General features: G+C 44.0%; 1 protein-coding gene across 1 annotated transcript in view; it reads left to right on the top strand.

Moving 5' to 3' along the window:
- PAPPA (pappalysin 1) overlaps nt 1-27,222 on the top strand; it is a 229,524-nt gene that overhangs the window by 111,603 nt on the left and 90,699 nt on the right. Inside the window, exon 10 of the mRNA XM_037027516.2 lies at nt 22,795-22,988. Coding sequence (XP_036883411.2) covers nt 22,795-22,988 — 194 coding nt within the window. The remainder of the gene's footprint in view (nt 1-22,794; nt 22,989-27,222) is intronic.

Below are 27,222 nucleotides of genomic sequence, written 5' to 3'. Positions count from 1 at the left end.
TGTCCTTCCAAAAAGCTGGGCCCAGGTCTCAGTCTCCACTTGGGAGCCCGGGCTGCAGTTCAGCACCTTGGAGCCTCAGTTTCTCCATTTGTGAAATGGGTGAAGCCTCTAAGGCTTCTTTCTCTGTCTGATGTGGGGAATCCTCAATTTGTCAGACATCTATTTAAAGGCTCTGGGGTTTCAAATTGTGCTTGATGCTAATATGTAGTTAGGAAAACAAAGCAAAAGGACCCCCACGTTGTCTTTCCCAGACATACACACATTCCCTGGGTGTCTCTTTTTCCCGATCCCTCCCTAGTCCTGCCTCCCCCATCCCTGCCGTTAGCATTACTTTGTCTCTAGTCTCTGACATAGCATGTCCAGCCCTGGGCTAGAGCCGGGGCCAATGACTCAATTATCTGTGAGGCAGATAAGGGGGAGAGGGAGGGCTCAGTCCGCCTCCCCGCCGGTCCCCGGGAGCGGTGGTGGTCACAGAGCCTTGCGGCCCCCTCTGTCAGGCCGCCCTGGCCTGCTCTGAGCCAGGCGAGAAAGAAAAACAAGAAGATGAATCGCCACGTCTTCTTGGTGGATGTTCTGATGAGACTTTAGAACAACAATGACTAAAAAGAAAAACAGCATCTGGCTGGGGGGAGGGGGAGTGGAAAGGAAAGGAAGAATGGGCTCTGCTGGGAGTTGCATTTATTATTATTTTTCTTTCTAACAAAGTGAAATCATAATAGACGATCCACCTCTCACCTTACAAAAAAAATGAAAATTAAAAAAAATATAAAACTTCTCCTGGCAGCGTGTATTCTTTTAGACGTCCCATGGGGAAAACATAGTAACTTTCACCAAAATACCTTCTTAAAATAAGACTTCCCTTGACTTGAAGACAGACCTTTAAGAGAAGAAAAGAGAAATGTTAGTGGCCATCGTGGTGATGATGAATGTGCTAATGGTGATGCCCGGCCAGCTAGGATGGGTGACATGCCCTGCACTGGTGTGTTGACACGTGGCATGATGATGAACAACATGGAATCTGGGTGAAAAGCCTGGACCAGATATTTTTTATCTGTGCCTAAGTTTTCGCATCAGTACAACGGGTTAGCAAGAGTTCCTCCTTCTTGGGAGGATGAAATCAGAGTATATCTGTAAAGCATTTTAAAACAGTGGCACCTGGTAAGTGTTACATATGCTCCTTTTACCTCTCTATTATTGTTGTTTTTAAGGTCATTAATTCAGAAGTTGTATCAGTCCCTCCAGGAACCCCAGAAGTGAATGATGTTATTATTTCAGTTTCATAAAGAAAAGAAACAGGTTCAGAAAGGTTAAGTAAGTTGCATAAGGTCACATAGCTATAAAGAGCAGAGGTGGCATTCACACTATCTAGGCAAGGCCTACACACCTAACCATGAAGTTACTTCATTTATTTGCACCCAACTGTACCAGTCTCTGGCTTGGAACCCTTTTTTCCAAATGCTGGCATTCACCTTCTCAGCAACTCTGTATAGTCAGAATCACAGTGCCCACTTGGCTGATGAGAAAGCTGGTGCACGTGTTGCTCCTGAGGAAGCCCAAGTGGACTGCCTTACACATGCAGCCAGGTAGGCCAGAGAAGGAAAGTTCAAATCCCGTCTGCCTGCTCTAAAGGCCATGTCCAATATCCAGGTGAACCACCAGCAAAGCAGTGGAGAGCTCTTTGACACCATTTCCACTTTGGTGCCATTATGTCACTGCAGGTCAAAAGTGAGTGAGTACAAAGGTCCTTCCTGCGCCTTTTTCGTGAGTCAGGACAATGGTGACTTTCAGTTATTGTTGCCCTATCAGCATGCCACTGCATGACCCCAGTCTAGGGTCCCTCCATGAATTGGGCTGGATCTGCACTTCTCATAGCTCACCCTCCATCGACAGCAGCCACGTTGTTCTGTAGCGTACGTAGGAGGAGGGTGTGACAATCCTGCTGTCATGGCAGTGTGTTGGAGATGGAGGAGCTTGACACATGTCTGGGGATTTTAATTACTATCCTAGGCATCTCCTATCCTCTCTTTGAGTCTCAGTCTCCTCTTCTGGAAAAGGGACATAATTATAACATCTATTGTTCTGTTTGGAGAAAGATGGAAACCAGGTCCACAGAGTGTTTAGCACAATGCATGGCAGTTAGTGGACACTCAGGGATGTCAGTTAAGGCCACTTCATCTTCCCCTTCCTCACTCCCCATCCCAATTCTAAGTGATGCAAAGGCCACAAATCCATCTCTGGCAAACACACTCCTGAGCCAGATCCTGCCATTAAAATGCAGTGTTCCCTTATGCAAAGTGACAGAACCCCCTTGATATCAGTTTGCCCAGCTATAAAGCGATGGGGTGACCTAGATGATCTCCCAGGCCCTTTCAGCTCTGACTTCCAGAATTTAAATCCCAGAGCATTATTGTTTTTAAACTGTGCATTTTAAAAGAAATGAGGGCTTGAGGAGGAGAAAGGAATTCCTTTAACCAAGAGGGTCAAAGGGGGTCACTGAGGGGACAAAGGAGCAGGAAAGGGAGGCGATGGGGCGGAAGGCTGCCATGCGAGGCAGGACCAAAGATCTGAAGTCTTCAACCGGGAGGTCTGATGGCCTCCTCCCAACACCCTTGAGTCCGCACCGCTTAGGATCAAGCCTGCCATCCAGCCTCAGCCCACAGCTTACCACCTCCTTTGGAAACCTGGGAGGCCTACCCCACAGAGAGCCCAGGCTGGAATGTAAAGAAGCAGGCCGGCTCTGATGCCAGAAAGGAGGAATTCTAGCCCTCAGCCCATGTCGGCTTCCTGACTCTCAGGGATAGTCAGGCACGGAAGAACTGGGAGCTTGCCTGAATTCGAGGAATCAAGACCAGACTTTGATGTGTGTCTTTGAAAGGCAGCCCGAGTCCAAGGCAGGTGAATCTGGGTAGCCAGGAACAAGGGCTTCTTTGTGGCATTTAAAGTGACCAGAACCCTGTCTGTGCATACGCGTGCCTTGCTGTGCATCTGCGCAGTCATCACCAAGGTAGCTCCAGAAAGGAGAGAGGCCGGGGGCCAGATGTGGGGGCATTTTCTGAGCTCCTGGCTCTCTGCTCTTTCTTGGGGACATGGAGTTGGAGGAGGCATCCACTATTCATGAGCTGTGATCTCCACTAGAAGGGAGTGCCCTGGAGGAAATTGAAATATTAAGCAAGTGAGGGATATAGACCTAATTGTATCCTCCTTTTCTGTTTGGACTGAGAAGTAATGTGCTTAAAATAAAATGATGGATGGGCAGTCAGGATTGTGTGAAAATCCCACTGCTGTAGCCTGCAGAATTAATCAGCTGCGTGCTCTAACATAGGCCGACAGAACAAGGTAGACGATGGTGTAAACTGGCTGCTGGGTCACACCTTGTCGTTCAGTCACACATTTATGGATGCCTGCTGCATGCTGAGCCCTGTGCTAGCTGCGAGGGAAATAACAGTGTAAAAGAAAGGCCAGGGAGGTTGGGAAAATGACACTAATAATTATTTAAATGCAATTGTTGAAAATGCTACCAATTGGAAATACTTGGAGGTGTCCAAGTGAAGGTCCTTCTGCACACTGAGGGGTCAGAAAAGGCCTCCTGGAAGACACGACATTTAGGCTGAGACTTGAACATTGATTAAGAAGTGGAAGAATTAGGGCGATGTGGAGCAGCGTGAGGGAGTGAGGATGGCGAGAGGTCAGACTGTTATTAAACCCTCGAGGCAGGAAAGAGCTTTTGAGGAGGTCAAAGAAACTCAGTATGGCTGGATATGCTAGTGGAGGAGGAAAGGAGAGGCTGCAGCCCTGCGAGCTCTTATCCTTCAGGCCCTTGAAGGCCCTGGTGCAGCTGTTGCTTATGGCATGAAAGGAAGAGAGGGCGACTCCTGTATGTGCCTGTGCTACACTGTACTTGGCCTTACACTTGGCATGGAAGGCAAGTGGATGCTCATGGAGATTAGGGGTCAAAACCACCGCCCCGGGTCCAACCCAACCTGCTGCCCATTTGGGTAGACACAGTTTCCTTGAAACACAACTCTGTTCCTTGGTTTAGGTATTTGCCTCCATGCAGACAGAGTTCAGTAGTTCCAGCAGAGCCTCTGTCTGGCCCACAAAGCCAAAATATTTACTATCTGGCCCTGTACAGACGCTGCCAACCAACCGCTGGCATAGGCGCATGAGTGAAATAACAGCCAGGTGGAGAGATCAAGGCACTGAGGGAGAAAGAGGTGAGGAGACTGCCCCATCTGTATCACTCCTGGGCCTACGGCAGCACAGCTGTAATTGTACTGATGCCCCATATTTTCCATTTCCACATCAGGTTCCCTCACCCTGCAGGGAAGAGGTCATCCAGTCCATCCCTGTGTCCCCGGCCTTAAACCTGCGGAATTCATGTGTTGCACTGACCCAAGTGCTGCTTCGCAGCAGGAGAGAGGCTTCCCGGGGAGCCCAGACAGCTCCCCAGCTTAAGGCTGCATCCAGGATCCTCCCTGGGTTGAGGAAGTGGGCACTTTGGTATTAATGGAGAACCAGGTACTACGCAGTCCCCTTTCAAGCCCACAGCACCCCTACAACCAGACACGATTATCACCACTTCCCAGATGACAGAACAGAGCCCCCAAACGTTTAAGTGACTTTTGAAAAAGTGGCCTTCTTTCAATAAATATTTATTGAGCTGAGAAACCACCGCAGGAGGAAACAAACCTTTGTGAGTGTCACATCGAGTGCCAGCTGGCTGCCACACCTGGTACTTACCTCTGATTTTCATGAGGCCGCAGGAAGGCAGGGGCCATTATTAAACAGCAAAGCTGGGATTTGCACCAAGATCTGCCCAACTCCAAAACCAGCCAACGTCCTCCTCCACAATACCAGCCTTTCAGAGCAAGTAGGAATGGTGAGATACGTATACGTATTTCCACCCCTCTTCCATCTTATCATCCCAGACAATAGTTGTAATTGTAGAAATAGGCCATTATTAGTTTAATTTAATGCTTTTTCTCTATTAACTCCTTTGAGTAATTGTATTGATCCTATGAGGTAGTTTTAATATGATGCCAGCTTTATAGACAAGGTGAAAGCACAGAGATGTTAAGTCATTTACTCAAGGATCCCAGGAAGGGATTCCAGCCCTGGAAATCTGGCTTGTAAGCCCTCAGGTTGAACTAATAATTTATGCTACCTCTTGATCATTGAGGTTATCTCATAAAATGTTTACTCTCAAGAGCTGAGCAGCCTGCCAGCAAACAGATAATGAGAAGGGGAAACAGTGCTTAGTGCCAAAGGAATCTTCATATGAGGAAAGGATCCCAGGGTCTCTGTAAGAAACACTGTCTGAAGTGTTTGTTTACAGATCATTAAATACTTAACAGAGGGAGAAACCAAAAGCGACTTTCTCCTGGCTGCTACTGATTAAGTACCTAGAAGAAATTAAATAAAGCAAATCTGAAATTATAATAATTTTTAAGGGGCTGGGATTTTGATTTTCATTTGCCAGACAGAAAGATAAAACATTCCACGTCCTGCGTCCGCAGCCCTGCTTACAAGTGCTAAGGTTGCCTCTCTGTCCTCCAGCCAGCAACCAAGGGGATCCTGGGAAGACAGCTGAAAGTGAATGTGACCAATTTCACACCAGTTTGTGTCTCTGTTAAGCACCTGCTGCATACAGAGCTCTGTGCTAGGCAGGATGCAGAAGAGAAGGACAAACTGTGGCCCAAGGAGTCCTTCACTGGGGGACTTCAGAAAACGGTGGTCATTAAGGATGCGCAGGGATTGGTGTGACGGGACCCTCGGAGAAGTTGGAAAGCCCCCAGCGGTGGGTTGGGGAGCTGTGAAAGCTTCCTGGACAGCTGGGCTCAGCTAACCAGGGGCAGAGCTCTGCACTTATAAAGGTCCAGAATGAGGGTTCTTTGGGGGGTACAGTGAGTCAACCGGTCCTAAACAAAACTACTGACAGAAGTCACAAGGTGGGTGAGTGGGTAGGTGGGATCCTGCAGCAGTAGTGGTTTCTGGGCAGAAGCATGACATGCAAAGAGCAGTGTTTTAAGATCAACCTCACCCTCGCCGCAGTGGGACGCTCTGCAAGGGCCAGCAAAGTGCTCTTGGCAAACTGAACTGAAGAGAAATCAGAGTGATTTTGGCTTTCAACACTAGTCAGAAACCCAGCCCAAATCGTCCATAATATTGAATTAAACTTTTCAGCTGCCATTGGCAGGGCTGTAAAGGTCCTGGCTGGAGCTGGTCCCTCGGTTCAGGAGTCCAAACCACACGTATGACTGGAGTTCAGCCTCATTACCAACGAGAGGGCTGCACGGGCGTCTCAAACCCCTCAACTTCCCCATTTGTCTTCATGCCTTTTGCCAAAAGAACTTCTAAATGGAGAGAGTGAGGGAAGCCCATTGATCTACTCCAGAAGCCTGGGGAACTTCTCTGCTTCGGGCTTGGCCGCCCCAGCAGCTTTTTCTATGTGTGAACTGGGAGTGGCATTCCTTACTTCACAGGGCGACTATGATGTGTTCTGTCATTCACTGACTTCAGGCATCAGAGTTATTGACACCTCTGACGTGTCAGGCCCGTGAAAAGGTCTTGAAGAGGCCAGGTCGGCTGTGCTCAGAATGCTACCCATCATTCAGAAAGTGATCAGTAAATTTCAATTCATGTGGCTATTAAGAATAATCATCTAGTTGTATCAAGCACCCTGCCCCTGGAGGAGATCAAGCAGAAAGTTGAGCATCATTACTCAGGGAAGTCGTGAAGGGGGTTCTATGACAGAACATGATTAAACAGACATATTTCAGTCTTTCTCTCCCTTAACTTACCAGGCTCTTTCTGGAATTTCAGAGCTCTTGGGACCTCTGCAGTGCACCCACTTCCAGGTTTCCTTAACTCTTCAGGCCATCACTACACAGACCCTCTGCCTACCCATTAAATATTGACCTTCTCCATGGTCATAATGGGCCCCTGAGCCCATCTTTCAAAACCAAAAACCCCCAAATCTCTGTCTTCAGTCCGGGGCCTTTCTCCTGCCCTGTGGTTGATCAACTGGTCCTATTTGGGTGTCCCACAAGCTCTCAGACTCAATACATCTAATACCAAGCTTACCGTTTTTTTCTCCCCAGACTAGCTGCAAGTCCTGTTTTTTTTTTAAGTCTTGACTAGAGGTACCACTAGCCAAAAAGACATTTAAAGTAGAAGCTTGGGAAACATCTTTAACTCATCCCTCTCTGTCATTTCCCACATCCAAATATTCACCATTCTGCCCTTTTTAGTTTGAACACCCCTCTCCCTGCACCAGTCCCTCCTCTCTCTCTACATTCATTGCTCAAGCTGAGGTCCCTTCAACATTAACCTGGACTATAGCAAAAGAGCTCTGATAGGTCCCTAAGTCCCCATCTTTGCTTGTGCCCATCTATCCACCAGTACAATGAGAACAAGCTTCCTAAAATGCAAATATAATTTTGTCACTTTCCATTTGAAAGCGTCAGGTGTTTCTCCATTGCCCTGAGGGAAATCTAAATCCCTGCCTATGGCATTCAAGGCTGGTAGCATCTGATCCCGTCACTTGCCCTTAATGCTGCTCTTGTGCTGTACACCTGCTGAGCCACTTTTACTTCCTTCATTTGCTCGGAGTCTCCCTGCCCGGAATATGTCCCTACCACCTACTGTTCCTCTCCAAGCTTCAGCCCATGTGTCCCTTCCTACAGGAAGCCTTCCCAAATCTAGGTGGGATTGGGGTGCGTGGGAGGAGTCCCTCCTTTGTACTCCTGCAGCAGCCCGTTGTCCTACTGCTGAACAAAATACTGTATGCAGCCCATAATGTATATACCTGCCCCTCACACTAGACTCTGAGCTCCAAGTGCTGAGATCCAGTTTAATTCATCTGACTTCCCTGGAGTCAGTCCAGCACTTGGCAAATAATTTGTGGCTCAGTAAATATAGAATAAATGAGTGAAGGAAGGATATATTTCTTAAGAGACAGTTTTATTTTTCAGACAACAAAGTGCAGTATAACTTTGCTGGTGTTGTGAGTCAGACAAACCTCCGTCTGCAGCGCAGGCCTCCTGCCTTCCAGCTGTCACGTTGGGCGGGAGGCACAGTTTGGGCAGCACTGCCTGGTCGTTGCAGTCACAGCGCGGATACGCCACCGAGGTAGAATGCACCATGGAGCGTTTGCCGGGAATGTTCTTTGGGGCCTCATTTTATATTGGTGCAAAGGAGAGCCGGCCTCAAGTGGTAACTTTCTCTTTGTGTCTCAGTACGGACCCTGTCATAACTCTTCGGCCCAGTCCGAACGGTTCAGAACTTTATCAGAAGGGATGCCCAGAAGCAGGAGCTTTCGGGATTGCTTCGACGGCCCCAGAGAATTCTCTGATAACCCCAAACTGAGCTGCTTTTCAAAACCAAGCCCCAGTCCCAGCTAGCTTCCTTTCAAGGAGGAAGCCTAATTAACTAGTAGCCAGAAAGGACCGCAGGTAGGCCACCCCCCAGGCGGAGAATTCAAAAGGAAGTGGATAGCTGTGTAAATAACACTGCTTTAAGGGGCATTTAAGCCAGTGCTCTTTGTTAAGGAAATTGATGGCTTTGTAAGTACTGCCTCTGAAGGGAGTGCTTGAGTTGAAGGTTCCGATCTCCCCTCGTAAATTCCCTAATGGACTGTGGGCCTGCAGGCCGGCCCCAGCGTGTTCAATCACTTGCCAACAAAAACTCGGATTCCACTCTTAAAAAATTAAAATGGTTTAACCAAAACATAAGTTATTGAGCCCGTGCAGTTTAACTGGCACAAAGTAGCAGAGACAGATTGCTTCCTTTAGGGAGAGGGGGAGGCCTGGTCTGCACAGAATCTTTTTTCAAGGCGCTTTCTTTCCAGTTTTTCAGTTCGACCTCCTAATGTCGGGGAAGATAGTCACTATTTCACCAATTTGCTGAAGAGGGAAGGGGACTCAGAGGTAAAGTGTGCTGTTCACCGACACCCAGCTAAGTAGTAGGGAGCAGGGATGTGACTGCAGTTCCACAGACCCCCCAGCCCTCAAGTACCATAAAAATCACAGGCGTCTCAGAGAGAATTAGATCAGCTTGTCTGTTAGTTCCTCATCAGTATCTGCATCCAGAGGAAAGACGTGAGCTGGAAGGCATAGCTGGGTGGAAGAGCACGGTTTTGGGAATCACACCGATCAGGATTTGATTCTCTGCTACTGCCACTTGTGAAACATTAGGTAATAACCTCTTTAAATGTCAACGTCCATGTCTGTTAAATAGAGATAATAATAGCACCAAACACATAGGGCTCTTCTAAGTTAAATGCCATTATATATTTTAAAATATTTAACTTGGCAAGTACCAGGTAATCCAGTTGTTCATTTAGCAAATGTATATATTACATGATAGCTATAATTTTAGTTGGAAAAGTAGATGATACTATGAGGAGACAGACAGGGGCAGCTAGCACACTGGGGTGGATTGCCAGAGAACTTTTCCAGAGGAGTGTTGGGTTGAACTATGGCTGCAGGGTGATGGGAGACCAGGCGTAGGAAAAGCAGTCAGGGGAATCTGGGAGAGGCTTCTGCAAAGGTGGGAAGTTGAGAGCGAATATAGCCCATTGAGGAAGAGGCCGTAATTTTAGCCTGTCTGAAGCTAAGACTAGAGTCCATTAGAGAAGACAAGAAAAGGCTACAGAAGCAGGTAGGGACCAGATGATGCCCTGTGAGCCAACAAGCTGAATATGTTGAAGGAATACCAGTGTCTTCTGAGGCAGCCAATTTCATTTTCTGACCAACTGTAGTCTGTTAGAAGAGTTTTTACTGTGCCCCTCTGAGCCTTCTCTCCTTCAGTTTAAGCATCTCCACAGCCATATGAGCATTGCTCAGGGATGGTGCCTACCCTGGCTCCCATCCTCTGACCATATCCTAGGTCATCAGTGGTCCAGCGTGTGTTTGCCCAGCCACCTCTAGGAACAGAGGGGGCTTCTCTGACCTCTGTTCTGAAATCTAGTTGCACAGCCAGCAATGCAGTCTGCAATCTCGTGTTCTTGTTTGGGCACTCACCTTCTCCAGTTGGTGGAAACGGATCTCAGAGTGACCACTACTCCTTGGAACTTTTCTGAATACGAATGGTTATGCTGACCCTTATCACTTCTGATCAAAAGCAGCAGTGGCTTTGATTGATATTTTCAAATGTCCCAGGTTAACTTTAAGATTTAAGACAAATTTTCCCCTCCATTTTTCCCTTTCTTTCCCATTTCTTTCCTTGTTGAGAGAAGAGACAGATACACACACATTTCTGTAAGAACAAAATACAGTTGAGCAATACAAATCGAAGAGTATTCAATTCTATTCAAATTAACATGAAATCCTCTTCCAAAAGTGAAGCCTGCCCATCATGTGAGAGAAAGAAACCCTACCTGCATGTAATCCTTCCCACTGACTCGGCTTCTGCTTTTCCCAGAACTGCAGCATGTCTCACCAGCTCAGAGATGGAGGCCGCATTGTGGCCCGAATGCCTCGCCTTTTTGACCTTACCTGAACCATATGGTAGGAGGACGGTCTGTGAGGCTGGCCAAACCACTCAGGACTCGGGGTGGGAGGGGTCCACCTGGACACTCCCGTTTCTTGCATGAGAACTCCACCAAGAACCCAGCACACTGCAGCCACCTTAGTCACCACCAGCCAGGATAGGCGGGGTAACTGGCTTGGTTTTCATGTGGTGCCCTGACTCATCCTCTGCTCCTTGGCACTGTCAACATAGCATCCACTTGTCCAAAAGTGTCTCTTCTCTGGGATCTTGAGGATGCCGTAGCACATGGATAGGCTGCTTATTTTACTGGATTGAAGAGTAGATGTGCCTATGAGTACATCCTGACTTTTATTTGAATGTATTGTTTTTCTTTGTGCTCACACATATTTCTCACCAACCAGCTTCTATTTGACATTGCTTATTCCAGACATTTATATAATGAGCCTTAATTAGCCAGCAAAAACCCTTGGCCTATAATAATTAGCTGTGCAACATTAGGTGAGTTACTTAACCTCTCTGAATTTCAGCTCCCACATTTGCAAAAGGAAGCACAAGGGCTAAATTTCTAAAGACCCTTGCAGTGCTAAACCTTCATTCATTCATCAAATATTTACTGACTGTCTTCTGTATCCTGGAATTGGAATGCAATAGTGAATAAAACAGCCTGTTTCTGCTCTCATGGAGCTACTATTCTGTTTTAGAGAGTGCAGTGATCAAAAAAAATTGCAGAAGCAATATAATGCCATGTAGAAAATAAAATAGACTAGTAGAGTAGAAACTGTAGTGAAGATATTATGGTTAGAAGAGCCTCACTGGACAGGTGATATGGTTAAGCTGAGACTAAAACAGGAAGTTGAAAGGGCCAGTTGATAACAGAGGAGAGGAGTTCTTGATTGCATCTGCACATGTGAAGACAACAACATGTTTGAGCATTTTCCATGATACTATTTCATCTGATCATTACAGACACTACCTAAAATGGGTAGGAAAAGTAATTCTGGAATCTCTGAAAGACAACTAGGTTAAAGTGCAGAAAGAGTGAGATCCGGAATGATGACATGAGTGACCTGGTACCACAGAGTGGTGAGCTAGTGACAGAGTTGCCCTTCAGATTGTCATTCCCTGTCCAATATTCCATCTGCTTTTTGATGTAGTCCTCTTCTGTATGTTTCAGAATGGAGTCATCCGTGTTCTTCTCGGTCTTCATTTTGCTGATCATGCTCCCCTATCTTCAGAATGAAACCTTGTTTAATGATTAAAGGAAAAACACAAAAATCAAGAGCCAAATACATTTCAGAGTGACTCCATTGAAGGGGATCATAAAGCTACTTGAATTAACTCTCTTATTCTTGAGAAGGGGAAATTGCAGCTCCAAGGGTGGGGAAATGACTTGCCCAAAGCCGTAGATAGTTTGGAGAGCATCTCTTCCAGACGCCTGTTCTCTGGACTGAGCTGCTGATGTGGAGAATGTGTCCCATTTGTTTTTCCTTCTTTCTTTTTTACCCATTTGTTTATTTTTGGTTTGGTTTGATGAGATCACATTAAAACTACTGACATTCCATTTGTAATTTGCAATCTTTTATCACTTTCTTTGCCACTTTTTATATGCTCTCTGCATATGAATGTTTCGGATGGTTTTCCTCCAGTTGTTATTAGCTTATATCATCCAAGACAAATCTCATTTTGTTATTTCCTGCTCATGTATTGAAAGGCCTTTGGGTGCTGGGTATTACTCATCCTCTTGTCTGTCCTTAGAATGCCCACCTATTTCGTGGCCACTATGTAATATATTGCAGTTGCTCACTTTTACCCTCTCTTCCATATCATGAGATAGAATTGGAACCTAAAAGAGACCTGGCTGAAAAATCATTCAGGCCTTTGAGTATTCTGCTTTATTGAATGTATTGTCATTTATTACGATCACTATCTTTGCTTACAGTCTTTTTAGGCCATTTAAATAACTGTACAAAATTCAAAGTGATGTAAATGTATTTTCAAAAGTTCCAATTCATAAGACCATCAGATCATTTCATTAAATTTCAGTCTGGTGTGCACCACCTTTTCTATCCAGATATTCTATTTCTTTGCAAATTCAGTTAAGAAAGAAAATAAATAAAACAATATTTAGGACAGATGGTGAGGTGATGTCTCATGGGAAAAAAGAGGTATTAAGGAATGGTTTAGACAGAATTGGACTCCCCCCCACCCATGTGTGCTTGGGTTTGTAATCTAATTCTAATTAATATTTTCATAAAAATCTTTCTATAGTACATCTGCTGAAATAGATTCAAATCAAGTTTGAGACCTCTTCAATATAATCAGTAACAGAGATCCTGAATAAACAAAAGAAGTTTGTTAATTTAAAATTGTCTGAGCATCTGCTATGAGAATAGTATTGTCCTAAGAATTAGAGATGTCAAAAGAAGTAAAACTGGGGCCAGCCCAGAAATATTTCACAAACCAAGAGCTGTACATATTCACTCACTCATTAATTCTATTACATACTATGGCGAGGCAGTTTTCTTGATCCTTAAGAAAGAGGTGCTTCCACGAAACTTATCTCCAATGGGACGAAGAAACAATAATAGATAAAAATTTATTTTTAGATAGTGAGTAATACTGTGAAGGAAATGAAACAAGAGGAATAGGATGTGAGCTTACTGTAAGTAGACAGGGTTATTATGTGGGGAAATAATATATGAACTGAGCCCTAAAAAGTGAAAAGGAAGAGATTGTGAGAAAAGCTTAGAAAAAAAGTATTCCAGGTAAAGTGAACAGTAAGCTCAAGTTCTTCGAGCAATAGCAAGTATGGCTTATTTAAGGAATAGATAGTTGATGACTAGAGGGATGTCTAGATGGATGGATAGATGGATGAATAAATAAATGAAAGATAATGAGCAAGGGGAATAGTGGTAGGAGATGATGAGATCAAGTGGGAACTTGGAGGCTGTCATAGACTTTGGATTTTGTCCCATGTGATATGGAAAGCCATCAAGGAGTTTTAGGTAGGAGAGTGGCCTGACAGTTATGTTTTTGAAAGAGTACTCCACTGTGCTCTGGAGGAGGGAGGATTAAGAAGCGGAGAGATGAATTAGATGAGCATTGCAATAGTGATGGTGGTTCGGATCAGGGTGCAGGGGTGGCACAAAAGTGGATCTCTTTGGAATATTCTGAGACAGATTCACAGGATGCACTTGTGGTCTTTCTGTGGTGTTGTGAGGTCAACTGGAGAATCAGGGGACATCACTCAGAAGGCTTGGCTTGGCCATTGCTGGGCAATGTTGTTGTCTTCTACCCAGATGGAGAAAAAAAGGGATGTGGTGAGAAACCATTATTTCTGCATTAGACATGAGGATTTTGTGATGCCTTTAAATAGATATGTAAGTATAGATGTCATTGTAGGCAGTTGGGACTCAGAGAAGAGGTCATATCTAAAGAAATATTTGAGTCATTGACACAGATGTCTTAAAATTGTTATTTAAGATTTAGGACTGGATGCCAGAATGTGTACAGATAACAATAAGGGCTCCAGACCTGGGCCCCAAACCCGGCAGCATTGAACAGAAATTTAGGGAAGCCAATGGCAGCACGTGAATCTGTATGAGAAGAGCTCAGAGCCAAAAGGGACCAGGATATGGCATGGTGTCATGGGGTGTAAGGCAGGTTACTTCAAGAAGAAAGGAATGGGCTATATCTTTATGTGCTTCAAGGCAGTGTAGCAAGACAAGGATTTTGGCATTTATGGTTAGTTTTCGCAGTATTGAGGTTAGTGGTGATCTTTACAAGATTGATTTTGGTGGAGTGGTGAGAACAGAAGCTAAATTGGAGGGAATTGAAGGATGTATTGTAGGAAAGAAGGTGCGTAATGTAGTTTAGGTAACTCGATAAATTTTATTGTGAATCATGGAAAGAGAAACTTGAAATAGGAGACATAGTAGTAAGTACATGTGGAATGAAAGTTCTGTTTTTTAATTTTTTTTTATTTGAATTGCTTCTTTAATATTTTTATAGGCAATGACCTGCTTTGTTGGTATCAAAGGGAAGCATGATGATTCAGGAAGTAAAGGGAATTGGGTTGTGCTGGACAAGTAGTAATGCAAAAAAGTGAGAGATGAGGCTTCATGGAGTTGAGAATGTTGGAATTACATCTTGATGGAAGATTCAAAGGCAGTAGAGACAGCCTTCCAGGTTAAGGAAGTAAGGACAGAAGCTGTGAGGTATGAGTTCTGGGAACGAGCTTTGTGCACTAGAGGGTGGAAGTATGGTTGGAAATGAGAACAGACAGGAAAATTGGAGCTACACTTTATAAAGGTCTTGAGGGTAGGTGGGTAAGTTCAGATTTTGGGGGAGTCAATTGTACATGTCAACCTGATCAAATTGACATTTTAGATTCATCACTTGTAGGCTGCTTTGTGAGAAGGGATTGAAGTGCGGAAGACCCAACGCTGGCTATGACAATGTCGAGGGCCGTGTGGACAGGGGTGAGGCTGCCCTCCTGAGGGTGCTCTCCACGATAGGTGTGGGTGTGGAGCTGGAGGGACAGTGGGCACTGCATCCAGATTCACTTGCCTTGTCCTAGTGCCTTTGTTTTGCTAGACGGTGTCCTGTTGTCACAGTGAAACATAGAAAGGAATTTCTGGCCCACTTTGGTATGTGGCCAGCCCTTGAAGGAACCAGAAATCAACTCAAGCTCCTCAGATTCAGTAGACCTAATCGGCATCTGAAGCTTGTTAGCGGATTCATGGTTCTTTAGAAGCCCTTCACCACCCTGTCTTTTGTACTCTGGAGAGGCTGATTTGATTGAGAAGGTTAAGAACAAACCCAGTTTGAATATAATTAAAGGAGGTCAGCAATGTGGGCTTGACATGAAGTATTTGAAAGATAGGGAATGTAAAGTCCATATATTTCTGTTCCAGAGTAAACATATGCCAGAGTAGCCATCCCCACCCTAAGCTTCCCCTTTGTAAACCTTCAGGGGGTAAGCACTCCAGTTTCCCCTGTTCCAAGAAGCTATTATTTGGACACAAAGATTGTGCATTTTTTGGTCTTTTTTGTTGTTGTTTGGATGAATTGTTATGTGGCATGAAGCTTGTTGTGGTTGGACCCATCCCTAAACAAACAGCTGTACTTAAAAAATATAATTTTTTTTTCTGGGGTTTAAAAAAATACAAAAAATAGTAATCGTTGGAATAAAAGAGAATATCCTAATGCCAATCACTGTTCCCTCAGCTGGAAATAGAAACAGATGCTAATTTCTCAGAAGCTGACCCATCTTCATAAACAAGAAGTTTAAAAAGACAGGTACATCTACCCATCCTTTGGAAGGTAACCCATCTCAGAAGAGAGGGCGTTCACATACTTTGCTTCACCACTGAGTCCTAAAGCGAGTCCATCTCCTATTAAAACTCTGCTCTCCTCATCTGCACATATTTCTTCTTTTCCCTCAGTGGGCTGGAGAGGTGGTAACCCCAGTAGCTTCTCAGACTAGTTACATTTAGCCCATAACAGTGACTGTTGTGAGAAGTGAAATCAGAGATTCCCAAAAGTAATATTGCAACTTGGCGAAGGGTAATAAACTATTGAAAAACAGGTCTGATAAACTGTCATGGTGCACTGGAAAGGGCACTGTATTACGGGTTCAAGAATCTATATTCTAGTCTTGCCTCTCCTGGAAATTTTCCCTAAGGACTTCAGCAAATTACTTCCACTTTATGAACCTCAACTTTCTCATGCATCAAATGAAATACTTGCTTTCAGCTCCAAGATCATCATTAACATCAGCAGCAGCAGCAGCATCATAGACCATATATTTTTCACCTGTTACCTACTAGTGTTTCACCTACATTTACCACCAGACTGTAAGTTACATACATCTATTTACTACTCTATACCTACAGTTTAATCACAGTACCTGGCACACAGAAGCAACTAAAGAAATACAGTTTGGTTGTTGTGTCATTGCATTTATTATTCAGTGACCTGGGTATCACAATAAACATTAAGTGATCTGAGCATCATAACAAACATTCAATACTTCAGCCATTTTCAGATGAGGACACTAAGGTTTAGAAATTCTAATTTTCCTAAAATCAAATGGTAAATAAATGGTGCATCTGCTAAGCAAAATTGGATCTTGCACCTCACCATCTCTAAGAGTGTGAAAATCACAGAGTTTCCTATTCAGAGAAATGTTCAAAGGCTCCCCATTTCTAAAGGATAAAATGCAAATACCTTACGTGGCATTGCAATCCTTCCTCAGTCTGGCTTCTTATCAGATGTTCAATTTATCAGTTCCAGGATCCACTGTATTACCTTAGCTTTCACCTTGCCAAGTTACTCATAGATACAAATATTGGTTGAGGCTCATTCACAGCTCATACTCTTTTATCCACATGCTCAAGTTCTTCTCTTCCTCCAAGATGCTGCCCCCAAACCATCTTCTCAGGAAACTTTTCCTGTTTCCCAAAGATTATTGTTTCCCCCTGCAAGGGAAGAGCCCAGTCTAATTCATCAGTGTATCCCCAGTACTAGCACCAATATGGAGCAGATATGCATAAATATTAGTTAAATGAATTAATAGCCTTCTCCAATTGTCCTCTGGGAGCTAGAAGCTATCTTAGCTGGGTATGATAACATCCCTCATTCCTAAAATCTCCAGAAAGCTTTGGTACCCCTTATTTATTGTCCATTGCTAAAATGATTGCAATTGAATTCCTGGATTGTTAATTCCAGCTGGGCATTTTGGACATATTTTAGAACTATTTGGGAGTTTGTTTTACAATTTCTGTCAATCCCAAAATCTGAAGAAACTTTATACTGAAGCTAGTAAATATTTTAGGCAAAATGTATCATTCCACTGGAAGAGGATGCCTCTGTTTTGATGAAATCTGGTTTGTAGTACTCTCATGGTATAGCCAGTAATCACATTATAAAAAGGTATGCCAGCACCTGGTTAGTTTAGACAGCACACAATCTGATAATAATTGATAGTAAATACAAGGCATCTGTAGCTTTCATTTGTCATTCAACCACTCATACATCCCTTAGTCATTTATCAAGTACTCCTTTACTGTAGGTGCTATGCTATGAGTTGGAAACTCAGATTGGAAAGACTTAGCAACTCTGTACCCAGATATCCACTCTGCATGGTGGGACAGAGCTCAAAAGGGGGCTTTTTTGTAGACAGATTGGAACGAAAAGCTATGATAGAGGGAATCTGGTAATTGTGAGAGCACAGAGGAATGTTGCCAAACCCAGGTAGGAAGTGAGTTGGGGAAAGAGGATGACACTTTTATTTAATTGTGAAGAACCAGGGAGAATCAGCCAAGTGAAAAATGGTAAGTACATCTTACGCAGAAGAAACAGCCCTTGTGAGGGCATAGAAGAATGAAATGGGACGCCTAATTTGCAAAACTGCAGGAAGAAGTCAGCTTGTGGAGGGTCTTGTAGCTCAAGCTAAGAAAAACACTCTTCCCCTATAAGCAGTGGGGAGCTGTCAAAGGATGATATTTAAGGAAGGGGTATGGTCAGACGTGTACTTGGGATAGAACACTTATAGGCTAAATTCCCTATATTATCCTACTATCCTGAAGAATACACATTATCTCAAGCCTTGTTGAAAGAACACATTGGCTTATGTTAATCTTTGAAGTGATTAATCACATATTACTGTCTGGTCTTTAACGTGCCAAAATGGGTGAGACTCAGGTTTCCTACTGGAAATCATCCCTAAAATTTTGTCCTGAGCAGACACCATGTAAGCACCTCCTCCTTTTTCTATCAGTGAGCTCTCTAATGATTTCTTTTACTCACCTCAAGGATTCTAGTAGTCTTATAAATTACCAAAGCTTCTAATCGAGTGAAGTTGATTAGTATGCCCCATTTGGGTGGAAATAGTTCCCCTATGAGTAAATACTTTCAAGATTACCCAGTAGTCAGGGATAGACCAAGAGTGTGAATTCAGGATTTCTGACATCAAGGAGTTCTTTATAACAGCTCAGAAACCAGCCTTTGCCTTATACTTCAGGGTAAACACGTCTCATTTCCCTAAGACTTTGGCTTCCAAGCTTTCAAATGGGATCACAATCCCTGACTATCTCAAATAGCATCCTTCAGCCATGCCTTGGGAATGCAGAGGTATGGCATTTCATCTTGATGTTCCAAACAGATGGAAATTGACAATTTAGTCAATGAGAAGCCCCATCATCTGTGTCTGTCCACTTACAGTGAGTCCATCAGCCTCAGGATCCTGGAGCTGAGCTCATTTCTTCCAGAGGAAAAGAAAGTATCTGGCAAGTGAAAGTTCAACCAGGTTAGACAGATCAGGCAATGCCTCCTCACCACATCAAGTCTCCAGCTGTAAAGAATATACTTCTACTTGTGACAGCACATAAAAGGGAATTGATCTGAAATGAGGAGTCCCCTTATGTCAAAAGAAGAAGGGTGAGATGAAGAAATCTGACTGCCCAGTAGTGAAATGCCATTGCAAGCCAGTCACTATTGGTATCTCAACAATTTTCCCTCCCCCTTAAGACCCAGTCTAAAGAAACTTTCCAAAGGGTACAGAGTCTAAACTATATTTGGACAAGAGTATGTGCATCTGGTACAAAATTTTAGTCATTCATTCATTCAACAAATATTTTGAGAGCCCAATAGGTTTTCACATAACCCCTCCCAATGGGATGTATTGTTATCAATGCCACCTAGCTACTACCTGGAAGACAGGAGGCAAGGTGATCATTTGCCCTTGGTATTGACTTCAACCTCTTTTCACTCTGATCTGCTCAGCTCCCAGCATGAAGCATTCGAGAAGGACCAAGTAAATGGATGTAATGAAAACAGGAAGGCTAGTGTTGTTTTATTGTCTTGTTGTTGCTGTCTTTGTTTTTCCTGGCCACACACTTATATTCCATTCCTCGCCCTGTTCTCTTCAGGGCTTGGGGCATGGGAGTAGAGAGGGAGAGAAAATTCCCCAGATGAAGACTGGCAGATGTAGCCGAAAGGCCCCCAGGACCCTAGTAGCAAGAGAAACTGAATAGCAGAAGCCAAAGATGTTATTCAGGAAAGAGGCTCACAGGAGCTCTGTCAGCAGACTCTTGGGGGGTAGAAACCAGGCATACTCAAATTCTCTTCCTCACCACCCCCTCCTCTTTAAAAAGAGATACCTCTGTATCTCTTTTTACTTTCTCTGCCTATCCACCTGTATATAATCTATCTCCCCAGCTATTTACCTACCTATGACTCCCTCTGCCTCCCCTCCATTCCCAGGTTTTACGGATTCTAAACAGACAGAAATACTGAGGTCTTAAACATAATCAGGAAGAAATTAGCCTTCATGAGAACTTCAGCTCTAGCCTCAATTCCTGCTACTACTCTGAGGTCTCTTTGTTGAGAAAATGAATTAAGTCATCTTAGAGAATAGATCTTACATGATCTTGTTACCATCTTACCACACTTATGTTCATATTGGAAGATGAGAAAGATAGTACCATTAGTCAGGCAACTTCATAATCTTATGCTCAAGAGGATGTGCTTTTGTCATCCTGTAGATACAGTGTGTAGGGGGAAGATATCTCTGCTAGGTATAAAAAGGCCGGGTTCCTACTTCTAGCTCTGATACCCAGTTTCTCTGTGATCTGGAAGCAGACAGCTTGCATCCTGTGGCTCTCAGTTTTGCATTAGATGAAATGGGTGAAGATGCTGGCATTATATTGAACCTCTCATGAAATCTCTGCTGCAACACTGGATAAATATTATCATCTCCATTTTTTTTTTGAGGGAGGGTAAGGAAAATTAAGTTCAGAGAGATTATGTTATTTTACTTAAGTACCACACAACTTATACATGGCACTTAGGATTTGAACCTAGTTTTGCCTGATGCCAAAACCTATTCTCTTTGCAGTTCCCTTTATTAGATTTCTAAAGAGTAAAGTCTGAATTGACGTCTGGTCACTCTTGGAACAGGCCTAAACTTTATTATATGTAAGTTGGCCACAGTCACCACAAGGTTGGAGCTACTGAGAAATGCTGAGTCTGTATTCTTCCCATGCTTGAACGGCCAGGCATACTACTGGTCACTGGAGTCCTCAGCTGGCTCAAACTCATCCTTAAATAATTCAATTATAATGAATTGATTTATTCTGGCTCTGATAGTATTTCACTATGTAAACTGTTTGCTGAAATAAATAAGGGATTTTTGGAGGTTGGACAAGACTCAGCATTTTGCTGCCCCTGAATTCAATGACTCCTTTTTCAGATAGTCAGCATCATAGAAATCCAAGTCTTCTTTCTGCTTGTCACCTGGGCCCTTTTGATTTGGGGGGAATGCTGCTTGAAAGTGTTTCAAGTGAGTGCTGATTTCACAAGCTGATTCAGTTCAGCCACTTAGAAATAAAGTGACCCCTTAGAAGGAGAAGAGTGGTTTTCTCTTGACTAGTGTTTTAGAATGTGCAAAGTGAGTGTATATCCATTTCCTGTGAGAGTTCTATGGCTTTCCAGAGCTGAAACAATCATTTCTGTACTGCAGATGCATAGCCAGAGGCTGCAAAGTAAAACTAATTGTGCACAGTTACATAGTTAATATAAAGGACAGAAGTCAAACCCTGGCTTGAAATGAGGTCCTACTCCATTACCTGGAGTAAATAGGGGAAGAATATCTTAGATCAAGCAGTATCCTTAGGGATGCATATGTTTTCTGATTTACCTGGGATATTCAGATTTCCCAAGGATATGTGCCTAATACCTGGACATGGTTTTTGATAGCATATCTACCCCTCTCGAAGTGCATTAGTTTGGATGATAAATTACAAGCTCACCATAAGACCCTGAATGAGGACTAGATTTCAAAGGGCTCACAGTCTTTCAAAGACGCTGCAGCATGTGGACACAATGGCAGCAGGACAGTAAGGTAGGCACCTTATAAAGCAGATGGTAAGGTAGGCATCTTTATAAAACAGGAACCCAATCAGAAAGGGGAACCCACGCAAGAAGGGATATTCAGCTTTACCTAGAAGAGTTGGAGAAATAGCACAGAATAACAGACACTGAAGTTAGAAAAGACTGGCCTGGCGATCTCTTTTGGATGGCCACTGCAGGTTTCTCCTTGTATTGTTCTGTATTGAATTGCCAAGAAAGCAGTGTAGGTCCCACCTACTTAGAAGGCATCCTGCTAGCTCTGTGCTTCTGTGATCCTGGTCCTTGCCACTATGAGAGTCATTGGAGCCAGCCGCAGCATTGAATTGTCCTGACCAGAAATCCTTGTTGTGATTTGAATTACGTGAGTGCTTGAGAATTTGCTTGGCTTTTAACTGAAACTCTTCAGGTAACGAGCCCTTTAGAAGCTTAGAGAGCAGTAGACAGGGAAGGTTCCTGGAGGCCAGCAGTCTCATGGCCTTATCTACAGTGATGATTGAGCCCAGAGAGGGAAAGACATGTGTAAAGTAACAGAGCAGTATAGTTACAGTATAGTTACTGAGGCCAGCATCTGCTGTATATTCACTTTTATGTGAGACCGGAATTCTCTTTGGAATTAAATAAACCTCAGTTTATGACTGACGCTATATGGTGTCAGAGAACATATCCAGAACTTAGAAAATGAGCCTGAGTTTGAAACCAGGATCTGGCATAAACACAGTGTGTTACCTTGGGCAAATTATAAAAGATGTGTGGGATCTCAGATTCCTAATCTGGAAGACGAAAATAATAATTCCTTTCTCACAAGGCTGCTGTGGGGCTCACTTGGGGCAATGAATGTGGAAGTATTTGTGAACTTTGGTGGGTGTTTATATGTGTGTGTATACAGTAAAATATATATTACACAGGGTCTGTCCTCTTAACAAATTTGTAAGTGTACATACACCATATAAATATGAGCGCAAAGTTGTATGAAGATATCAAGAACTTAGTCATCTTGTGTAGAAACTTTATATTCATTGAACAGTGACTTTCAACTCTCGACCATTTTCTTCCTCCCATAGCCCCTGGGAACCACCATTCTACTCTCTCTTTCTTTGAATTTTACTACTTTATAAGCCTCATGTAAGTAGAATCATACTGTATTTGGCCTTCTGTGTCTGGCTTATTTCACCTAGTATGCTATCCTCTAGGTTCATCCATGATGTCACTTATGGCAGGATTTCCTTCTTTCTTTAAGGGCGAATAATATTCCATTGTGGCCTGATGATGTATTTAACAGTGCTGATGGTTCTGCTGGTTTGATTTCACAGCTGCTGGTGATAGCTGAGACCAAAGAACAACTATCTATTGTTCTCTCTGAACAAATACCTATCTGTCCATCTCCTACAGATGAACCCAGCCGTTGCTATTTCCATGATGGCGATGGGGTATGTGAAGAATTTGAACAAAAAACTAGCATCAAGGACTGTGGAGTCTACACGCCACAGGGGTTCCTGGATCAGTGGGCATCCAATGCTTCTGTATCCCATCAGAACCAGCAGTGCCCAGGCTGGGTCATCATCGGCCAACCAGCCGCATCCCAGGTAAGCTCCAAGCCATGTGTGACATTGCCAGCAGATATTCTGAATCTCTGCCCTGCCCTTCAAGGCTCCCCACCTCAAAGGCATTGCATCATTGGATGTGGCCACATGACCACATCTCTAGTCAAATGTAATTCCAGGGGCTCATGAATACCATTTGTCAGGGATTAAATATGGAAGGGCTCTGTGGAGTTAACATCAGCACCTTAGGGATTTTGATTGTCCTCCTGTCCCCCTACCTGTTGAATGGGGAAAGAATTGCATTTGGATATACCATTGGAATTCAGTAGGTTAAAACTAAATTCTTACCGGAGGTTGGGGTGAGTCCCACTTTTTTTTTTGGTGGGAGAAGGTTACCAAGTTATGTGCTTCTTGAACTCTCTCCTGTGAGTTAACTAACTCTACCATGAATTTGCTGTGTGGCCTAGGACAAGTCTCCCCACCTCTCTGACCCCACTTTTCCCCATCTTTAAATTAGAGAGTAGTTGAACTTGATGATCTCCAAGGACCTTCTCAAGTCTAAAAAAGCGTGACTCATTCCTCAGTCCCCTAATGCACTGTTTACGTTCCCCAGTTTTTTCCCAGGGGACAGCCAGCTGAGTGGAGGGAGGGAGAGTGTTGGGGCCACCAGAGCTTGTGTGATTCTAGGGATGGCCTTGCTGTCCCCAGAGCCCCCTTTCCAATTATCCTGCTGAGCAAGCACCTGCCTTCTTCCGAGACTCCCATTTCCCAGAGACACGACTCAGTGCTTCCGACCGCCTGCCCCGGCGGCTGTCTCCCAGGCCAGCCTGCCTCCCAGCCTTGCAGATGAGCCATGATCCCTAGGTCTTCCTCTCTATTATTGTTTCCCTGATTCAGGGTGAGGGTTTGCTAGATGACAGAGATGTGACATTCTTCTCGGGCCCAGTGGAAATCACTGGATGAGGGACAGGATGGGTTCACCTCAATTAGAAGTTACAGTATTTATAGGATCACTTTTTCATTGATCTGTTTGTTTGTGTTTACATGTGTTAGATTCTTTATTTACTCATGTGCATTTGTTTCTGACTGCCCTAAGAATGGAAAGAAATCGTGTAGAGTGACCACCTGGGGAATGAATGACTGAATGGATGACACAGTGAATAAATGAATGAATGTCTAGGGTTCATTCTCCCTGCTTCCATCCTGCCACCTCTGTACTTGCTGAATTCATATTTGGTTACATCCATCACACTGACCTCTGATCATCTGTTTGCATGTCTTACCACCCATTAGACTACTTCTTTGAAAATACTTTTGAGTTTTATTCATCTTTGTCCTCTCATCTTCAAGCACAGGTCTAGATAAGACTAGTACTGAGGAAATGTGTGCTTAATTGACTATGCACACACACACACACACACACACATACACACATTGCTACATGTAAATGAACAATACTAAGAAAAATGCTCAAGAATCATGTCTCTGTGACATAGAGTGTTCTGCTCAGGAACAGCAGGGCTGGCTGGCAATAGAGCCAGGAATTCCAAATTCAACACTAGCATCCACTTCCTAGAAATGTTTAAAAACATCATTCAAACAACGGAATTATTAACACTCAGGATCTCACATGAGCAAGAGTTGAGGTAGCAGCTGTGCTTAAAAACCACCCAAAGGTTATTACTACTAATGTGAGAAAAGGAGAGAAAGAATTTTCCAGGCTTAGCATTTGAAAAGAGACTTCATGGGGCAATTATTCCAATCTTGTAAGGAGGGGGCTGTCAGGAATTATGGGTGATTATCTCTTCCTAAAGAAAAATCCAATTTAAAAAAATCATTATTAATACTAGCTCTTCGATCTACAAAGAGGAGATGAGAAAACAAAATCATCCTATTGAATTATTCATTGTAACCAATTTTATTTTAATGAAATCGACTAGGTTCCATTACTCTCCGGGCTTGGACATAATCTTTGTTACAAGGAGACTTCAGCTGTAACTAAATTTACCATAATGAGATCAGCTCACTGGAGAATACAGGGTCAGGGGAGGAGACGTGTGTGCAGGCTGGGTGCAGAGCCAGGCAGGGCAGCCTGGAGGGCAGCAGAACAAGCCTCCAGAACTCTCTGCCTGAAGGCGCAGGCCTGGAAGTCCCTCACACACTGCCCACGACCATACACACACACATGGATGCGCGTGCGTGCACTCACACACACACGAAGCTGGCATAATTCTGAGTAAAGCTGTTCTTGGGGTGTAAACATAGCTCCCTTCTAACAACAGAGAAAAGAAGGAAGTGCAGCCATGGCCTTCATTGCCTAGTGTAGTGATTAGAAGAGGCTGGTGGTTAATTTTCACCCTGTCAGAGCTTCCAGAGTAGAAACTAATGGCTTGAGAGAAGTTAAGAGTACTTAGATGCACCATGTGCCCCTTACCTACCCCCAATGCAATGATAGTCTTCTCTTCCTTATTCCTCCACTTTCTTCCTGCCTTTCTTACAGACACACACACACACACACACACACACACACACACACACACATTTGCATACACCAACAAAAATTCCTATAGCAACAGGCCGTGTAGGCACCTGCATTGAGAGAGCAAGTGCCAGAGCAGAGAGAGGAGAGTGGGGGAGGGAAGATAGTTATGGACGCCCACCAGCCACTGTACTGGATGCTCGTACATGCTGTAGCCAGTTCCCTGGCCATTCTTCAAGGTAGGAATTATTATCTGTCTTGGGAAACTGAGAGGTAGAATGGCTTCCCCAAAGTCACACAACCCATAAGTGGAGAATCTAGGATTAGGAAGATCTCCAGGTACATGACAGTGAGATCTTGGGAATATGCAGTCATTTTCAGAGTTGGAAGTAGCTGGGCACATGGAAAACATCACTAGGACACAAGCAGAAAGAATTGTAGCTGCGCAGATCTTAGGGTGGGTGCTGCTGCAGACACGAGAGGTACCGCCATCTTCCAGCCCACGCTCGGGCCCGGCCTGCACCTTTGTGCAGCAGGCTGCTCCCACTCCCCATCCAGGTAGCCCTGTTCCGTGGCCCCCTGTTCATTCTCTAGGAAACTCCGTTAACCTGAGGAAGGATGGAGGGACCGCAGTTGTTCCCATTTCCTCTTCACAATCCAGTTTTGCCGCACTCTCCACCCTTCCATGATGCTGTAAAAATGACAAACGCAGGTGTTTATTGGAGTTCGTGGCCTTGCTCTGTTCTGGGACCCATGGAAGGAACCACAGGGGTGCAGTCCAGCCTCTGGCCTAGTCAGTGTATAAGACTTACGTGCGAGAAATGAATCAGGAGGAGCAGCCCAGGCAGAACAAGGCGGCAGGTTCTCACCATTTTTCATGCTGAAAAGCAGCAGTATTCATCGTGCTGAGTCCAGAAAATTGTTGAAAACTTCAGCTTTGATTTTGTAAAAAAGGCCCCCACGTCTAATAATTCCCAGTTTCTCTCTTCCGTGCTCCTCAAACAAGATTCCCAAATTTGGTTCAGGCTAAGCTGCTCCACCCCAAACACTGCATTTTATATCCAAGCGTTATCAGAAATATCACAACTTCCTGGTGTGCAAATTGGGCTGAACATCCTATAATAAGAGACATTCTTGGAATATTTTGGCCATGTACCTTCCTGGCCCAGCTGGAATTCAAGAAGTCCCTGAGACAGAACAAAAATGGAAATGAACCGAAAGAATCAAGTTATCTCTCTTCTGGGCCCATCAGAAATGGTTTGGTTTAAGTTCTTGCAAAGATCTCATCTTGTTCTTATTTTATCTCCATATTTTGCATTTCTCTAGTGCTTCACGCCAAAGGCTGCCAAAAGGAGATGTAGATATTTTTGCATCCTGCCCAACCCCCAGCATTTCTACCAAAGCCCAGTTCCTCCTGTCCAAACAGGCACCTCCCTCCCCTGCAGTGGCCTAAGGAGGAAATGGAAACACTAAGACTATCTGGAATGTTCAGTGCTCTCCCAGGGATTACAGGCCTTCAGTCAACCAACCAATTTATTTGGTTGATCCTTTGAGGGTAAAACTTAGACTAAGCATTTCCAGGGCAGTTAATTTCAAGGCCAAAGTAAAGAAAACCTTTCTAAGAACGAGAACTATGCACAGTGGGATGGAGTGCCTTGCGATAGAGTAAGGTCCTGCCATAAAGCATTGGAGCTGAGCTGGCGATGGAACAGAGGTTCTTGTATTAGAAAGCGGGCAAGACCCTAGGCATAGCTCCTTCCTTTGCAGTTGGTTCTCTGACTTTATAGTCCACCCACC

Source organism: Manis javanica, chromosome 2 (genome assembly GCF_040802235.1).
Source record: "Manis javanica isolate MJ-LG chromosome 2, MJ_LKY, whole genome shotgun sequence".
Classification (NCBI taxonomy): Eukaryota; Metazoa; Chordata; class Mammalia; order Pholidota; family Manidae; genus Manis; species Manis javanica.
The sequence above is the reverse complement of the archived record's forward strand: the minus strand, read 5'-3'. Positions and strand labels throughout refer to the sequence as shown.